The sequence below is a fragment of the Coccinella septempunctata genome, chromosome 6 (assembly GCF_907165205.1).
Source record: "Coccinella septempunctata chromosome 6, icCocSept1.1, whole genome shotgun sequence".
Taxonomy (NCBI): Eukaryota; Metazoa; Arthropoda; class Insecta; order Coleoptera; family Coccinellidae; genus Coccinella; species Coccinella septempunctata.
In genome coordinates, this window is record NC_058194.1 from 32,883,583 (window position 1) to 32,901,716 (window position 18,134).

Sequence of the window (18,134 nt, forward strand, 5' to 3'; positions counted from 1 at the left end):
AGTTTTATTTTTGCCTTAGTCCAATGTTAACGCTCCTTAAAGACGAGCTCTGTCAATCCCTAAATTAAAGTCTAGGTGTTAATGAAATAACCTTTTGAATGATGCTAAGTGAAAACATAAACTTTTATAGCGAATTCCAAAGATAACGTAACGCAATCAAGTTAGTTGTTTTGGATGAATTTCTGATGCAAGATGAGTTACATTTTGGCGCCTCAAACTGTTCCGGAAACGAAGGTGAGTTTTTCCACAAGAAAAATTAAACGTCTCGGTTTTCTGTCTTGTCTGAATAGTGCCCTCCAAGGTCAAAGAATTTTCACTTTTTAAGAAGCGTTTCGATGAAAGTACAAATATTCGATGGTCTATTAGGCGAAGAACTTTTTTAACGTTCGTTAATTGACTCGATGATCATCAGCGTGTTGTACAGGTATAAAGATATGAGCTTTGCTTCCTTGTTTTGTCTTGAATTATATCAACACATATATGGTGCCGTTTGCGATAGGATTGTAAATCGCCAAACAATTTCAAATACACACAAACACCAAGTATTAACAACTGATAAAGACCACTATTATTCGTTAAGACCAGATTTAACACTCGTATTCCAATTTCTGTTGCGTTTGTTGAAGGTTCAAGTTCACACCGTTATGAAACCAGACACGAAGGTAATAATCACAAAAGGTTTTTCATATTGCATCTAGTTATTGCGGTTTTTCTTTCGATATTATTTCCCGAATGCACAGCCGGGTTTCTGAGAAGTTTCTTATGGTAAAAATCTTTGAATCGTCATGGGGTGCAATAGGTACCTAATAACCTGGGCTGAAATAGTTCGTTTTTTCTTTCTGATAGGTAGTAGTGAACATTTCTTTACGATATGACAAAATTTATATGATTCTCACAATTTATGTTTATGGATGCTGAATAATTTACCCAAATGTAGCATACGCATCGGTATATTTAATATTAAGATTAGCTCAGATTTATCTCACCGGGGGTTATCGATGAGTTATCGTCCAATATCCCAGAAAAAAACGAAAATACAATTTTTATATGAACTACATTCAAATCTTTCATCTCGATGTTCTTAATTCCAAAATTTCAGTATCGAAATTTGACCTTAGATAGGTCGATAAATGTCCTTGATTCGAAAAATAGAAAAAGATGTCAAAAGCGCGTACATCGCGTGAATGAGAACGAGAAGCCGAGAATGAATGCCAGACGTACCTTTGAGTAGTTATACAAAGGCATATCTGCTGGATCAGATTCAAAAAAGCGACGTGGGATTTATTTTAAGGCGATAGTAAACAGCACCGAATACAAATTCGCAGTTTAGTAAACAAAGATCACAGATGTAGACCACCTCGGATGATTCTGTCCATAGACTATTCCATAGATTATAGAGTAATCTGTGGACTATTCAGTTTACCCTGCAATCTATGGTTCAGTCATGAAGTAGCATAGATGTCTATGATAAGTAGCACCATAGAATTAAGAGCGACACACAGAATATCAAGTCTCAGTGTGCGCCTCTTCTTCTTCTTCTTCTTCTACGTGCGGTGCCCCACCGGGCTGAACTGAGGCCTCGTGACCCATTGTTCGTCCGCTTGTAGTTGGAGAGACTTACACTCTGTGACATGCTGACAAAAATGCCACAAGTCGACAGAGAGGTGTCCCTCTCACCATAGGAGCTGTGGGTGTTCTGTTTCCTAGATGTGTCATCCTTAAGTCCTCAAGGTTGATACAGAAGAACAAAATGTGTTCAACCGTTTCCTCCGTGCTCCTGCACCAGCGGCACAGGGAACGGCTAGTCAGTCCCATTCTATTTAAGTGTTTGCTAAACAAATGGCCAGTCATTGCTCCAGTCACTAGACTCAGTTGTTTCCTCTCAAGAGCTAAGAGTTTTTTGACCTCAGGCACAGAGGATGGTCTCTCAATGAGAAGCCTCGACTGTCTGAGACCACTTCCTATGCTCCATCCAGAGGAAAATTTCCTGTTCAGCCAACTATTAAAGAAGTTCTTGACAGATGTACGACAGATAGGCAGCGCCGGTCCTGGACCCTCAGTGTGCGCCACAGAACACTAATATACATTTTGCGCTATCTATGGATAGTAGCAAAGAGTTGATACTCTGTGATATTGAAAACTAATGCGCATATATCTTATCAAACTTTATCGGAACGTCAGATAAACTGAAATCGTATCAAACAAACCATACCTAGACTAACATTTGTTACAATTTTAATCGCTCAAGTGTTTAAATGATAAAAGTTTCACGTTTTCACCTGAAACTGCTTAGTAATAAAATAATCGGTTCGTTATCAGTAGTCCATGGATATAACATGATAACAAATTGTGATATTAAATCGAATATTTCGGAATTCAATGATGTCATTAATATTCATTGAAAATTCATTAAGGTGTGAAAAAATCGAAAATGCATCGAGTAATTTCGGATTTCTCACGCCGATCGGAGGTGTGTCCCGACACGAAATCATTTGAACAAGATACGATTACTAACTTCATGCGATAAACAAAATTAGGCCTTGTTAAATCTTCGTACGGCCGTTCATAACTAAGAAAAATCCTGGGGAATTCAAGGAATGGACTATTAGAATTGGATTAATTATGAAGCAAACTGAAGCATTTGTTATTTTTAATGATAATAAACGTAACGTGAATTACAACAACACAGAATCTTTGTTAGTGTTCTATGGTTCAACATTTCACCTTTTCTATGGGAATCACAGAGCGAAATTTGTCGTGAATTTTCGAATTGGCAACAGTTGCCTGATATTTGTGTTGTTCTGTGCGAACTCAAAGAGTTTTCATAGCTTATCGTCCAAAAAATAAGGTTTTCAAATATGATAGAGAGTGAGAACCTAGAAAATCATTCGAAACGCAAAAATAGTCGTCAGACTCAATTTTAAATATGTGCGTATAATTGAAAAACGCAATAGATTGACGGATTAATTTCCAGACGTCTCTACCACTTCAGAAATACACTTCTACTTATCTCAGACTCGATCTTTTTATTGACCTTGTCCATATCGTACAGCTTTTCTGACCGATGGAGTAGGGACTCATATCGGCGCACATGTTTTAAATTAATTTATTCCTTTAATCTTGGGGCAATTATCGGTCGATAGTCAGTCGTTGACAAGACTGGCTCGTTCGAGTAACACCGTTTAACAAAACCATCGGAACATACCCGCGTAACGTTCGGTCGAGTAGAAAATGAAAATCGAAAATATTCCGCAGTACGAGGATTTAAATCTTGTGACAACAGAGGTAAGAAATTACTGGCGGATGAAGATCTTAGAACATAAACCTAACATTAAAACATCGATTTCTAACAATTTTTCTATGTTGAAAGCTCTCTGCTTAGACTCTATGACTCTCTGCTCTCTGACAATAAAATCATAGAGATAAATTATGATTTTTGCTTCCTTAGCATAGAAATGATTTTTCTCGAAGCATAGACTTATAAATAACATAATAAGTCTATGGCTCTTAAGTTAAGGGTTATGTTCCAAAATCTTCATATTTTCCTGGCGTTATTGTCAATTCTAAACTTACCGAATCATTATCGTGATCAACGGTAACATCAATCGGTATGTGAAAGTTCGCGCAAGCAGTCAGCAAATTTCTTCTCAAGGCTCAAGATTGCCCACGGCAAAAATTCCTGTCTGCAATTATGCAACCGCCGACTTTAAAAGGAACGCGTTTCGATAGATTCAGATTTGGAAATATTTGTTATTGGATCGTGTTTCGCAAGGAACAAGTGCATTTCGGATTTTTTCACAATAGTGCTGTATCAGGACGTTGCTTCAAAGTTGTTAAAGCCGGAATTCCGGTGCGTGAAATTAATGAGCGGGCGAGTTTTATTCAAGGAGACCCCAATCGTTCATTGCACACAGCACATTCACTGCGATGACCTCCTATTATGGGAGTACAGAGGCGGGTTGATCATCCTATCACTAAGGGGGTATACGTAGAGGATTCAATTTTGTGTAAAATGGATAAGGAAGTTTTCAAAAGACTGTAGAACCTGTTAATTGATCCTTATCAAGTTCAAATAAGAAAATAATATGTGGGGAATATGTCCAGATTCGAATCGGTAGTCTACAAAAACCAGAGTTCATCCACATCCACCCGAAATACTCTCTAGATGTCTATGGTTCAAATCGTTCATAGAAATTCGTTGTCAAGAAGGCCATGGAATTTTGACAGTTGACGTTTTGGGTAGCAAAAGTGTCAATTTTGAAAATTCGTCCACAGCTCTTCCTCCGCCGATGTTCTATCACAACTTGATGCAATGGAATGCCTTGGGGAATTTCAGTCCTACATGGACATAAAATTACACCTACATACGACTGTAATTAATGGAGTCGCGTACGAGGAAGTGTCTCTAGTCGCCCTAGGATGGCTATAAATCCTCGTTAGATTGGTACTTGAACTTGAAAGGAGACGATGATGATACGCTATACTAATTTGATTTTGATTTGACGAACAAATTGCAGACTGCGATGGAAAGGTGCAGCCGTTTGAACGGGCGGAAGATGTTATAGGTTGATCGCAGAAGAGGATTGAAAAGACTTCCTCAAGTTATCGATCACTTTGACCTTGCAGTTATTAACATAAGAACCTTGTTTCGTTTAGACCCTCATTTAAACCTTTCACTTGAAAGAATGAGGTTAACGAATATGTTCTTCTGGTGGACAAACCACACTCTGGATTTATATACATTCAACGTAGTCCAGTATTCTGGTGGAATTTGGCAGATCTTTGATAATGGAAGAAGAACTGATGGAAACATCGAGGAAATTTAGGAAACAATAAAAAACCATCCTTCTAAAACAAAATCAGGCTTCCATTTTCTGTAACAATGCCACAAATAGATTTTTTAGCCAACTGGACTAGTGCACTCTTGATTCTGGGGCTCAATGTTCGGAAATTCCCTTATTTTCTATGCTCTCACAAGGACCATAGACAAACCAAATCTAAATCAGTCGGATTCTTCATTTTCTCTGTTCGAATCGAAGAATGCCCCCCAAGATCTCGCGCAAGCGTCGAGACTAAGGTCCCCCACACACGCACCAACCTCCGTGACGTCACGGAGACGTGCATATCGACCCCGTCTGGCGCGTGGGGGTGTGACGGGGGTGTGCGAAGGGCTTTTGGAGGTGACCTTGTCACTAGATCGCGGTTTCTACGACTGTCATCAACGGCATCGATCGCTCTGTGTTAATCGTTGTTTACCTCCGTGTGTGTGCATCAAAATGGTACAGGCACCTCGGGAACTCATAGATTTGGTACCTACAGCAGTAAGTTTTCTTGTGCACGATCTGCTTTTCGTGGTTGGTGGGAATCGCTGTTGTCTTCCGATCACAAGATGATGTTTTGGTGGTCGGTGAAAAAATTCGTCGTAGTAAAAATTGCTTGCTTTGTCATTCAACAGTTTATTTATTCCTTGAAGAAGATATCGTCCAGATATATTTTTCGGCTGATAAATGAATAATCACAATATTCCCTTGTCCTGTTTTTGTTGTGAATTTTGCTGTGAATTACAGCGCACACGCGCTGTGGAAAGGTCGACGTACTCCAGAATGTTATCGAATACTTTAGGATGTCGTTAATTGAATGCTTTATCAGCTAATTCTTGTTCTTCTTTCCTGATAAATTTTTATCACAACCCCACTATAATTTTTAAAAATCGATTCCATCAGCCAGATGCGTATATTTACGAGAAGTCAACTTGCAAACACAGAACATATACGCAATATTCATAGAAATATGTGAAGGATCACAAGGGGAATCCCCAAGATCATCACAATAACCACCAACATCGTTTCCACTGGAACAGGTTTCACCGTTGTATCATCTTCGGCGAAATCGAAATCGAGAAAACCCCAGTTCCATCTTATTGTGCGGTCTCAATTGAGAAACATTAAAAATTGCACGAAAAACTGAATATTATGTCATGAAAAATACGATTCTATAGATGAACAAACATTCGACGTGTATCATAGATTTAAATCCCTGTCAATGACATCATAGAGGTAGTTTTTATTATTATTAAAACTCTATGAATGACATAGACCTCAGTTACCGGTTTATTCGGTGGTTTTTGCACATCCCTTGTTTTTTTTGACAGATGTAATAAGAACTCTGTCTTCAATAGTGCCGAAAACACAAATCCAAGACTTTTTATTTCAATTTCTACGAGTTCTCAATTTAATTTCAACTCTTTTCTGAATGCTCATATTACAGACATCAGTATTACGATAATAACACGATGATATAATCATACTATGTCTAAATAACGATGCCCTTTACAGCTGAATAGGTGATGTAACAATTTATCTTCTGAAATCAGCGAATATGCTTATCGGGTCAAAAACTACGCAGTTTGTATCTTTTCAATTTATCCAGACTCTGGTAATTCGGAGATTAAACGGAATGAAAAACGTCTCGAGTGACAGATTAAAAGGGTATTGGCTTCGTTAAACTTCAAATTTCACAAAATATGGATCTATTATTTCATAAATTATGCAGTTTATATGAAACAAATACATATATGATAATTATAATTTTTCTGGAAAACATTTTTTTTTATCAGACTGTTGACAACCCTGACGATTATCGAACCACATAACAGTAATTTCCGCATATGTTTTCTGTGGTTTATACTATGCAAAAAAAGTTTTATATATTTCTATGAATACAATAAACGTCAAATATTTTTCTTCATCAAAAAAGACGCGCCTGTCGGTGAATTTTGTCGAGTATGTGCATGTCTTAGGTCACGTAATCAACTGCCTCGTTGTAGAGAAGAGAGAAGGTGAAAAGAAAGGTATACTGCAACAGTCATTTTGCAGGACGAAACCACACATTACGACGCTTCGTAGAATTTCTATAGCTGCGTTAATATGTTGAAATATTGGATTATTCAATGTCATCCCACAGATCTACATAGCAAATATTTAAAAGATGCAAAATGAACTGCGCAATTTGTAACACAATCCTTAATTGAGGTAATTTACCTAGTAGCCGGTTTGTGGATATTGACGCTGACGACACTCAATTCGCTGTATTCAATTGTGATTTATCGTCCTGCAAAATTGATCTCTTAATTCGTTATGTTCTATGCGACGTTGCACACAGAACTCGAAAACTTTCGATGAGAAACAATTTCCCCTAGATAGGCTCAAACGAAGTGAAAACTCCCTATATATAAAATCAACCTTGACTCTGAACGTGAAATATGAAAAAATGGAAAAATCCGAACGAACGGAATACAATGCATTCCAACGATTTCCTCATCAGAAATTCAAATGAATTCGAATTTTTTCCAGTCGAAAAACTTGAAATCCTTGCGGGTACGGGTAGTAGAGCGATACACGCCCATATAGCGACGCCAAGGAAAGCATTCCATGCCAGTGCAAGTGTATAATGGCGAAAAAAAGCGATAAACTTCAGAGGTCTTCATTTTTTCTTGTAGATAAGATTGATTGTAACCTGATTCTGCCCACGTACACATTTGTCACCTGAATTGCGGTGTTGTCATGTCGAGAACGCAATCGAAATATTCTATGGACAAAAACAGAAGTGTTTTATATGTCTGTCAATTTGGGTATTCAATTTAGGTTAGGAAGTTTGTTATTGTACGAATTGAAAAAAGGGGGCAATTATAAGCATCCGTTTGAGTTTATTTTTTATTGCTTCTTACTACTTTATGGAGAACTAATACCAAAAACCTCTCAACCATTGACGATATCTAAGATAAACCGAATCTGATATTGATCGATCTTGAGATTTCAACTGACGTCACAAATTACTCATGAATCTTATAACTGGCTAGGTCCCCAACCGCAAATTGTTACAATATGGAAAATCATCGGAGGAAATGGGAAAATTTCGTTCCTACACACGATAATATTTATCGCATTTTCTAAGAACCCTCATGTACGAGCCAATTGTTGATAACTTATCTGTAGGACTGTGTAACGTTAATTTCCTCTGATGGGAATGATGTGTTCGTTCTTTGAATTCTGATTTTCCCGATATTTGAAAAAAAAAACAATTCTAAATCATTAATTAGGTCAGCGTCGAACTTATAATTTTAGACTTATTCAACATTCGTTAAGAAAGCGTTAAATAAACGAATAAACGTGCCACTAACTGGGCGTTGGATGGTTTTTTAACGAACGCTAGGGAACTAAATGAATTCTTTGTGCGTTATTTCTTATGACATCTCTTTCTTTCAATTTACTTTCGATGAAGCTACAGTGAATTGCGAGTTCTGGACGTTGAACGCTTCTTGACGAAACGCCCGTTTAAAAAGCGTTGATCGAAACGTTAAAAGAGCGTCCAACGCCCCAAACCTGAACGATGAAAACCACGTAAGCGCTGCTCTCTGAACGCATTTAAGGTAACGCACGATTAACGCTTTTTCGATATCCGTTAAGAAAGCATCCAACGCCGCTGCGCCAGGAAGTGCTGTTATTCCAGAGAACTTTGAAAAGCGCTGAGGGGTCTTTCAAAACAACGCCCGTTTAAAAAATCGTTGGCTGGAAGCGAAATTTTTAAACAGTCTACGTTGCAATCCGAGTAATGTGCTATTAACGCTTTTTTTCGACATCCGTTAAGAAAGCATTCAACGCCGCTGCGCCAGGAAGTGCTGTTATTCCAGAGAACTTTGAAAAGCGCTGAGGGGTCTTTTAAAACAACGTCCGTTAAAAAAAGCGTTGGTTGAAAGCGCAATTTTTCAACAGTCTACGTTGCAATCCGCGTAATGTGCGTTTAACGCTTTTTTTCGACATCCGTTGAGAAAGCATCCAACGCCGCTACGCCAGGAAGCGCTGTTATTCCAGAGAACTTTAAAAAGCGCTGAGGGGTCTTTTAAAACAACGTCCGTTTAAAAAATGCGTTGGCTGAGAGCGCAATTTTTCAACGGTCTGCGTTGCATTCCGAGTAATGTGCTATTAACGCTTTTTTCGACATCTGTTAAGAAAGCAACCAACGCGCTGTTATTCCAGAAAACTTCAAAAAGCGCTGAGGGGTCTTTTAAAACAACGTCCGTTTAAAAAAAGCGTTGGCTGACAGCGTAATTTTTCAACAGTCTACGTTGCAATCCGAGGAATGTGTTATTAACGGCCTTTTTTGACATCCGTTAAGAAAGCATCCAACGCCGCTACGCCAGAAAGCGCTGTTATTCCAGAGAACTTCAAAAGCGCTGAGGGGTCTTTCAAAACAACGTCCGTTTAAAAAAGCGTTGGCTGACAGCGTAATTTTTCAACAGTCTACGTTGCATTCAGAGTAACGGTAACGCTTTTTTTTCGACATCCGTTAAGAAAGCATCCAACGCCGCTGCGTCAGGAAGCGCTGTTCCTTGGACGCACCATCAGAGCCAAGTAGCGCTATTTCAAAGAACTTCAAAAAGCGCTGAGGGCTCCAATCGCAAGGGGTGTTTTATACCAACGTCCGTTTAAAAAGGCGTTCTCTGAGAGCGCAATTTTTCAACAGTCTACGTTGCATTCCGAGTAACGGTAACGCTTTTTTTTCGACATCCGTTGAGAAAGCATCCAACGCCGCTCCGTCAGGAAGCGCTGTTCCTTGGACGCATCATCAGAGCCCAGTAACGCTATTTCAAAGAACTTCAAAAAGCGCTGAGGGCTTCAATCGCAAGGGGTCTTTTATACCAACGTCCGTTTAAAAAGGCGTTGTCTGAGAGCGCAATTTTTCAACAGTCTACGTTGCATTCCGAGTAATGTGCTATTAACGCTTTTTTTCGACATCTGTTAGGAGAGCATTTCCAAAGTTGGCCGAAATAAAAGACCTAATAAATATCAGGTCTATGATTTCGCGAAATCCGACAACCCCGCGCCGCGAGCTGCACGCAAACCGGGTTCCGCGTGTTCCGTCACACCTACCCAACCGACCAATCGGCTGCCTCCAACGTGGGGGCTCGAGAAAACGCTCGGCGGGCGGCGGCGGGGCGCGGGGGGGCGACAACAGCGCATTCCTTTCTCCTCCGCCGAGCGACGCATGCTCGGCGGCGACGATTTGTAGGCTAGTCGAGCGTTCGCACGTTTGAAATTCGTTTTTTAGCCGATAGTCCGATCGCGGAGACGTTTTGAATCGGGGACAGTGACTAGTATCGAGCTATTATGGGTTTTCGAAGATGTTCCCAAGCCACCCAGTCGGTATGTATCATTTTGTTTATTTTTATTTCGTTGAAGGGGGTTGGGGGGGTGCGACGAGTCGGGGTTGGTCGGGAATTAGGGTGTGTCAGTGTCGTACGTCACTTTTTCGCACGTCACAATTGATAATGCATCAATTTGCATGGGGGTCAGGAGGCCCTGAACCGTGCTTTGAGTTTTGATTTATTCAAACGTCTCAGAATTATCCTTTCAGTTGGGTAATATCAATTGTATAATTTCTTGTGAAATTACTGGATATTTCGAAACTAATAAACTGTGTTTACTTCGATACAGAACATATGCTCCGGGTATAATCATAATAAGTTATGTGTTGGGATCGATGAATGAAGAAAATTGGGGAAATATGATAGAATTTTTATTTTATAAGATGCTCTCATCAATAAAGCTCCTTATCGCTTTAGATTGCAAGCAATCACCTTATATTTTTTTCCTCACAGTACCATTTATGAACGTCGCTGCGAATTTTACAGAAATATTCCAAACTTACGATGTTACCGGATAATTTAGGCATTTCCACAGTTACTAAAATCTCAAGAGTATCGCTCCCAACTAGAATCGCGGTTTTAAAGGATCAATTTTCTATTTTTCCTCCCGTTGAAACATTTAATACTAAAATTTCTGTATAACCAAGTCGTGAAAATTCGCGATATTAACGACAAACACTGCCCGGTCATTAAAATCGACTGATTAAAATTAATTTCATTACTTTATATCGCGGCTAACCTTGACATTTCGATCTTGACGACAGTACCGAATATTTAAAAGGTGAAAAAGGAAACTTTTCAACATCTCGAACGTTATAAAGGCCCCCCGATAATTTCCCAATTTTCTCGAGTTTCAACAATCTCCCCGTATCTAAACCGATATCGCATTATCGCAATGACTTTCCCATTTACGTGCAAGGTAAAACCAAGGTCAATTTCAAATCGCGTAGATGTACAAAATATAACCAAGTTGTCGCTATAAATGTGACGCGAAAACTCAACTATACTTCATTCACTTTTATTTTAGCAGTCGGTTGGCCATGGAAATTTGACACATTTCACTCTGTATAGTACAAAAATGTGGGGTTATGAAGCTTGTCAAAACATTTTTGGGTTTTAAATCAACGCTATGTTGCCCGTTCTACGTAAAAGTTTCTGTTATTACGTATTTTATCACAATGTCGAATCTCTTCGGGAAATATGTGACGAACATAATTGAAGTTTATACAAACTGATTGAAGTCATACCAAATCCAGTTATTTGCATGGAAAATACAAGAGATCAGTATAATATCATAATATGCACTAGCTTGAGGAGAGTTAATGTTCGTTATCTTCTTTGGCTTACATCATTTGTAGATTTTAAAAATATTAACCCGAAGATGAAATGCATATGATGTAGTGGTTGGGAATGGGTATCTCCTGGAGGAATTAACAGATATTTACAAGAATGTTAAATTCTTCAACAAAAATCATCTTGCATCAATATAAGTAAAAGGAATTGAAGGAAGTTTCAAGTTAAGATGAACTTCACCTGTGAACAAAAATTTCACATTAATAAACAAGTAACAGGGCAACTTGCGCGTATTTGTGGCTATTCATCTTAATACATTAATGTAATAATAATAATTAGGTATTTATTAGTACCTTAAGACATTTACATTGTATAGGACAAGTCAAATGAAAAATAGAAAAATCCATTTTAGGGAACTTATTGTCCGATGACATTTATCGAAAATCCTGTAGTAAACTTTTCGCATTAATTCACTCAAATATAAAATTCTCAAATGCCACCACTTTTTTGGGTCTCCCAATAGAAGGAAATTCTTTGTCATCCTCTTCATTCACAATCTTTCTGATTGTGGAAATATCTAGCTGAAATATATGTCGTTTAGATTCAGATGAAACATTTTATAAATTCTCTTACATTAAATTCGCTACCGTCTGACGTATTGTGGATTTCAGAATATCATGGTATAACTATTTGAATGAGCGGACTTGAATTTTAAATAGCACTTCCTGAAACCCTGTCTCTTTTTTCAATCACTTTCGGCATTTTCGTAATAAAAATTGATATTAGTTGTGGCAACGGCGTTATGACATTAACGACATTTCATGAGTGCCAACCTAACTTCGTTCTAGTTACAAAAACTTGAGAAAATTATTTCATGGCCAACCGACTGCTAAAATAAATTAGAATGAAGTATAGTAGATATTGAACGTAAAAAATCAACTGAGAAAAGCACTGCCGCAGATCCACAACCAAGGCGGTCGCCCATCCATGTATTGAACCCACCCAACGCTGCTTATTTTATTGGCTCAAAAAAAAAAAATATTATTGATTATCGAGGACAAAAGGATATCATAGTCAATCCTGCAATTTAAACATGCAGACGAGACAATAGACAGTTTTTTTCCGAGTTGCATATTACATTTCTTAGTCGACTAGTTAGTTAGTTAGTTAGTTCTTATAGCTAAAGAGCTATATTTATGAAAATAAGTACTTGCCTGTTTGCTGTCATTCCAATGTGGTCACTAATATTCAAATCACCTCCTTAATTCATTCGTTATTATGACGGGCGCTCATGGATTCACGAAATTTTTATTTTTTATTTTTTGCTTCTTAAAATGTCCCTTCTTTTCTAGATCCGAGAAAGATGCAAGGATTTGATACTGGACGATGACACTTTGAGGGAAATACAACGCCGATTTTTGGACAACATAAAACGGGGCCTCGGAAAAGACACTCACGAAGAGGCCATCATCAAATGCTTCGTCACATACGTTCAGAACCTCCCCAGCGGAGAAGGTAAGGCTTATTTTCCCAAAATTTCATCGAAATCGTCCCAGCCGTTTGAGAGTTGTATAAATCGACCGCAACGCCACCTATCGGGCCTCACCCAAACCCAAAATTTTATCAAAATCGTCCCGATCGTTCGAAAGTCATGTAAATCGACGCAACGCCACCTACCGATCTCAATCGTGAACCTAAGCACAATTGAACCCACACAAGAATTTTCATCAAAATCGGCCCAGCGGTTTGAGAAAAAAAAATAAAAACCTCAACTGCAACGCCACCTACCTTGATTGTACATATTCAATGTGCACCTCCTTCCAGAATCCGGAAAATTCCTGGCTCTGGACCTGGGAGGCACCAACTTCAGGGTCCTCCTGATCGAACTGAGCCAGAACCACTTCGAGATGAAGTCCAAGATATTCGCCATACCTCAGCACATCATGTTGGGTTCCGGGGAGAGGCTGTTCGATCACATCGCAGACTGCCTCTACAAATTCATGAAAGAGGAGAACATAGTCGATGAGGTTCTACCGCTCGGTTTTACCTTCAGCTTTCCCCTGATACAGAAGAGTCTCACCACCGGCATATTGAAGCGGTGGACCAAAGGTTTCAACTGTTCCAACGTCGTCGGGCACGATGTTGTACAATTATTGTTGGATGCCATCGACAGAAGAGGGGTAAGTATCATCCTTCCCTTTTCTAAAGGTTAAAATTTATGGTATTTCTTCTTTGGTACAGGATATCAAGATTTCTGTCATGGCCATTCTGAACGACTCCACTGGTACTTTGATGTCTTGCGCTTGGTTGAATCATAACTGCAGAATAGGTCTCATCGTAGGTAAGTCAAAAAATTCATCCAGAACTTGGTCCATTCACAGTTTATCTGTCGTCGTTTTAGGAACTGGAAGCAATGCCTGTTACGTAGAGAAACAGAAAAATGCTGAACTATTCGATGGAGAAGATTTGGGGTCTGGAAACGTTTTGATAAATACCGAATGGGGAGCGTTCGGAGATGATGGAGCTCTAAATTTTGTTAGGACTTGTTATGATGAAGAAATCGATAAAAATTCAGTCAACCCAGGAAAACAATTGTAAGTATTTTCTACTCCAATTTAGTTCGATTCTTGATCGGAAGAAATTCTTATCATATTATCCCCCATTCATCAGTGCTTTACCCGTTTATTCACTTTTGGTATCTCTAGTTACCTTTTATTTTCTGTTGCAGGCATGAAAAAATGATCTCTGGAATGTACATGGGTGAACTCGCAAGGCTGGTTCTTGAGAAATTAACCAAAGAAGGTCTATTGTTCGGCGGCAAAGGTTCAGATATTCTGTTCACCAGGGGTTCTTTCTATACCAAATATGTCTCAGAAATCGAGTCCGACAGGCCTGGAACATATTCGAATTGTATAGAAATCCTTGAAGAATTAGGTAAGCGAAATTTGTCATTTATCGAAAAAATTAATCTTTAATATAAAATGAAAAAACTCTCGAGCTCACCACTTGATTAAACACATTCTGATTTAAATTATTCAAGGAAATTTTTGATTTTTTGAAATCCACCATTTTCCCCAATTTAACATTTTCTGTGTTCTTGCTCCGAACCGAACATAGATCTTATCAGGCAGAGACAACCTGTTGTTGTCTCTGTTATCAGGTCTATGGAGCAAAACATAGAATAATGTTGCATGTTCTGAGGAGCGACTCCTAGACAACATAGAGCAACTCCGGCAATTGTGATCATAGAAATAATCAAATGTCAATGAAATGATTCGCGGCATATTCAAATTAATTTTTTTTTGCGTTTTTCAGGTTTGAAACATGCCACCGAGCAAGACTATATTAATGTTAGGTTTATTTGCGAATGCGTGTCACGTCGAGCGGCCCACCTCGTTTCTGCCGCAGTAGCTGGACTACTGAACAAAATGGGAGAAAAGAAAGTAACGATAGGGATAGACGGTTCAGTGTACAGGTATCATCCCCATTTCCACAACCTAATGATGGAGAAAATTGGTCATCTGACGGAACCAGGCATTGTGGTAAGTTATCTTGATGACGATAATTTCGGAAAAGAAATTATATTCAATTTTTCCCTTAGTACGATTTGATGTTGTCTGAAGATGGTAGTGGTAGAGGTGCGGCCCTGGTTGCAGCAGTGGCGTGTAGGCATCCTCGGTGAAGGAATTCAAGGCCTAGATGAAAATTTGTACATAATAGTTATATTTGGGTTCCTACGATAGACTACCAATGAAAGTATGTACAGGCAGCTTGGATCAAGAAGCCTTACAAATATAGATTTCAAATATCGGTCCTTTACTCCAAAATCTGCTACGATTTTTATTGTTCAGACCAAATTATTTATGTCTTAATTTGTTAGTACTTATTTTTCGAAGTGAAAGAAATGTAATATAATTTATATAAATTTTAAGATTTGTTGTTATTGGTTTCCTATTTTTAATTGATACTCTGCAAGTTGAATTTTACGAATAGAAACGGAACTGCCTTGCTGTGTAAAATATTGGGGAAACGTCAGTGATCTGTATAAAGTGCTAAAAATTTTATCGTTTGAACTTGTCTTTTCAACTAGATGTAATTTTGTAAGTACGCAAATGTACTGAGAATTTTTCGATATCTTTTTTACAAGGCAATAGTTGCAATTGAATACCAAATCTGGTTTGATATAAATGAATATTTTTATCTATTTTGAAATGTCAACTAATAAATTGTTATATACTCAATGTTTTTTTTGTAATTATTATATTCTCTTGTTATAACCTTTCATTTCTATGGAAAAAGTATCAGACTTGAGTTAGTTCTGTCAAATCTGAATCACCAAGGTCAAAAAAGTAATAATTTTCAACCAGCTGACGATGATACTATTTATTCCTTTCGATAACATTTAACATAATTTCAACATTTCAATGATATAACACCATAACACCTTGGAGATACCACAGGATCAAATAACCGCACTAAAAATGAATTTTCATGTCCTTGCTCTAAAAGAAACAACAATCTGTCCAACATAATCAAACTTTCTATAATCTGCGAAGTCATGGACCTTATCAAATAAAATATATTCAACTCCGACAGCCTTGGTTCATACTGGCTGTAAAGATTCCTCAAATAATCTTCGGTGATATCCAAATCGTCGACATTCAACTCTAGTTTCCTCAAGGCCATATACACATACTCGGTGAAGTTCTTATTGAATTTTTTTCTCGTTTTACCTACATTCTTGTCAGGTAACTTTTGACATTTCTCCTCCAAGACGACTTGAAGTAAAGCACGGTAAAATATAGACATGTCTGGAAGTTCCTTTTTGTCAAAAATCCTCTTGACAGATTGCGATGCAACCATCCTTGCGTTTCTGCCTATGGAAAATTTTTTCCTCACCAAATAGTCACTCATAGGAAAACCACTTGAATTTCCACTGTCGTTACATTCAAATTTTTCACTCAACAAATGATAACAACAACCAACATTCGATAAAGTCCTAATGTAAGCATCGTCATTGTAAATCTTCAAACAAGTAGGGGCTAAATTCCCGCAGGTGTGAAGTCCAGCCAAACTGACCCCTTGTATCTTTTCCTCAAAGACATCTGAAGTGTTTTTTACAAAATCCTTATCAGGTTGGACGAACTTTGTAACTTGTTTATACAAATGATTGCTGGGTGTGCGATTCAAGTCATCTTTTTTCGGAACTGACTTCTTCGGGTTATCATAGACGCTGTGCCAGATTTTTTCCAACTTCTGCACCCTTTCTACTGCTGCTTTGGAGTTATTGGGAGACGCATCTATTCCCAAAACAGGTATTTTATGATGAAGCGCCAGCATAGAACTCAAATAGCCTTTTCCGTCCCCCACATCAATGATATGAGTTGTTTCACCTAATTCCACAAGAGCAGCGACGATAGAACTCAATATTTCAACTTCATGGGATTTTTTCTGCGACATGAATATATTCAACTTGAGGCCGTTCATGTTTTTACAACCGAATGATTTCAGTTTATCATAAAATTCTTCAAGGGTTAAACATACTTCAGCATTTTCTAACAAAGAACATGAGTTACACGATTCATAATATTGTTTCAAAACTGGAAGGCCTGTATAGTTGTTTCCGAATATATTTTGGATCACTTGAGAATGGGACGTTGAATTTATTTCATTTCTGATTTCAGGACTGATGTAATTCTTGAATATGTTCTTTGTGAAAAAATCCACCATATGACAATTGGCTAAAGGAAGCAAAGGCTCCAAATATGTCAATATTTTTTCAATATGACACTGTACCAACTGTGTAGAATTCATTTTTAGAATGCCAAACTTCCTCCTTCAGAAAAATTCCCGTTAATCTTTACCAAGGAGCAGAATAACTTGAATTTAACTCTAATGTTATTTAATGATTCCTTCAGGTCGGTGTTATCATCATTATCATGAGGAAATTTTTCTATTAGGTCTTGCAGAATCGTTAAAGTTTTCTGAACTTTGTCTGGTAGATCAATACCCTTGTCCTTAGAAGATTTTAGGAAAAATGTTAGAAAACTAGAATAATAACCCAACTCTGCACCAATCTCTGCACCTCGGTGATATCCCAAGTGATAAGCTTCTGTGTTCTCCTGTTTTGTCCCTACTTCAAAACCTTCTTCAAAACTTTTCTCTACGATTTTCTCCTCAGCAAATAGAATATCTTCAAAAATGTCATTGATATCTTTAATTTGTTGTGTATCCACCATATCTGAAAAAAAATTTAATTACCTCATACACTATCACTACTAAAAATAAAATATTAGATACACCTACCTCAGCATTGATTTTATTCTCGCCCCAAAAGTTTCTTGCGAAATTAAAATACCTTCAATAACGCGGAATTTCCCTTCAAATTTGAAAATCGCTTTGTCAAATTTGATTGAACCATAGACCAAAGGGTCGATCACAGAACACTAATAACGATCGTTTCTCTATGCATAAAGTCATAGAACTAAAAAATCTTGACTCTATGGATTGCGCCATGATCTATGATTTGAACACAGAGTATACTGAACTCTATGGTTATAATTCAAATCTATGACTTAAGATTAACTCGGATTAACTCTTCTCTTTTCTATGATTTCCATATTTGCCAACTGTCAAA

General features: G+C 37.9%; 3 protein-coding genes across 6 annotated transcripts; 1 reads left to right on the forward strand and 2 right to left on the reverse strand.

Annotated features, from left to right (window-relative positions):
* Nucleotides 1-31: 31 nt before the first annotated feature.
* LOC123315721 (hexokinase type 2) lies at nt 32-15,738 on the forward strand. Of its 4 annotated transcripts, none has more exons than XM_044901554.1 (8): nt 32-234; nt 12,850-13,012; nt 13,322-13,677; nt 13,739-13,838; nt 13,899-14,091; nt 14,226-14,431; nt 14,813-15,039; nt 15,099-15,738. In XM_044901554.1, the coding sequence occupies exons 1-8, from the start codon at nt 193-195 to the stop codon at nt 15,177-15,179; spliced, it is 1,368 nt and encodes a 455-aa protein (XP_044757489.1). In that variant the 5' UTR covers nt 32-192; the 3' UTR covers nt 15,180-15,738. The 4 variants fall into 4 exon arrangements, with proteins under 4 accessions (XP_044757489.1, XP_044757487.1, XP_044757488.1 ...); XM_044901552.1 differs by lacking the exon at nt 32-234 and adding an exon at nt 515-662; XM_044901553.1 differs by lacking the exon at nt 32-234 and adding an exon at nt 3,129-3,285.
* A 127-nt stretch (nt 15,739-15,865) lies between these two features.
* On the reverse strand, nt 15,866-17,311 carry LOC123315600 (methyltransferase-like protein 25). Its single transcript, XM_044901355.1, has one exon. It carries the CDS (start codon nt 17,309-17,311, stop codon nt 15,911-15,913), a length of 1,401 nt encoding a protein of 466 aa, XP_044757290.1. The 3' UTR covers nt 15,866-15,910.
* Nucleotides 17,312-17,313: 2 nt separating this feature from the next.
* On the reverse strand, nt 17,314-17,927 carry LOC123315601 (protein LTO1 homolog). The gene is made up of 2 exons (XM_044901356.1): nt 17,804-17,927; nt 17,314-17,738 (listed from the first exon to the last, which is right to left on the reverse strand). The coding sequence occupies exon 2, from the start codon at nt 17,734-17,736 to the stop codon at nt 17,314-17,316; it is 423 nt and encodes a 140-aa protein (XP_044757291.1). The 5' UTR covers nt 17,737-17,738; nt 17,804-17,927.
* Nucleotides 17,928-18,134: the final 207 nt, after the last annotated feature.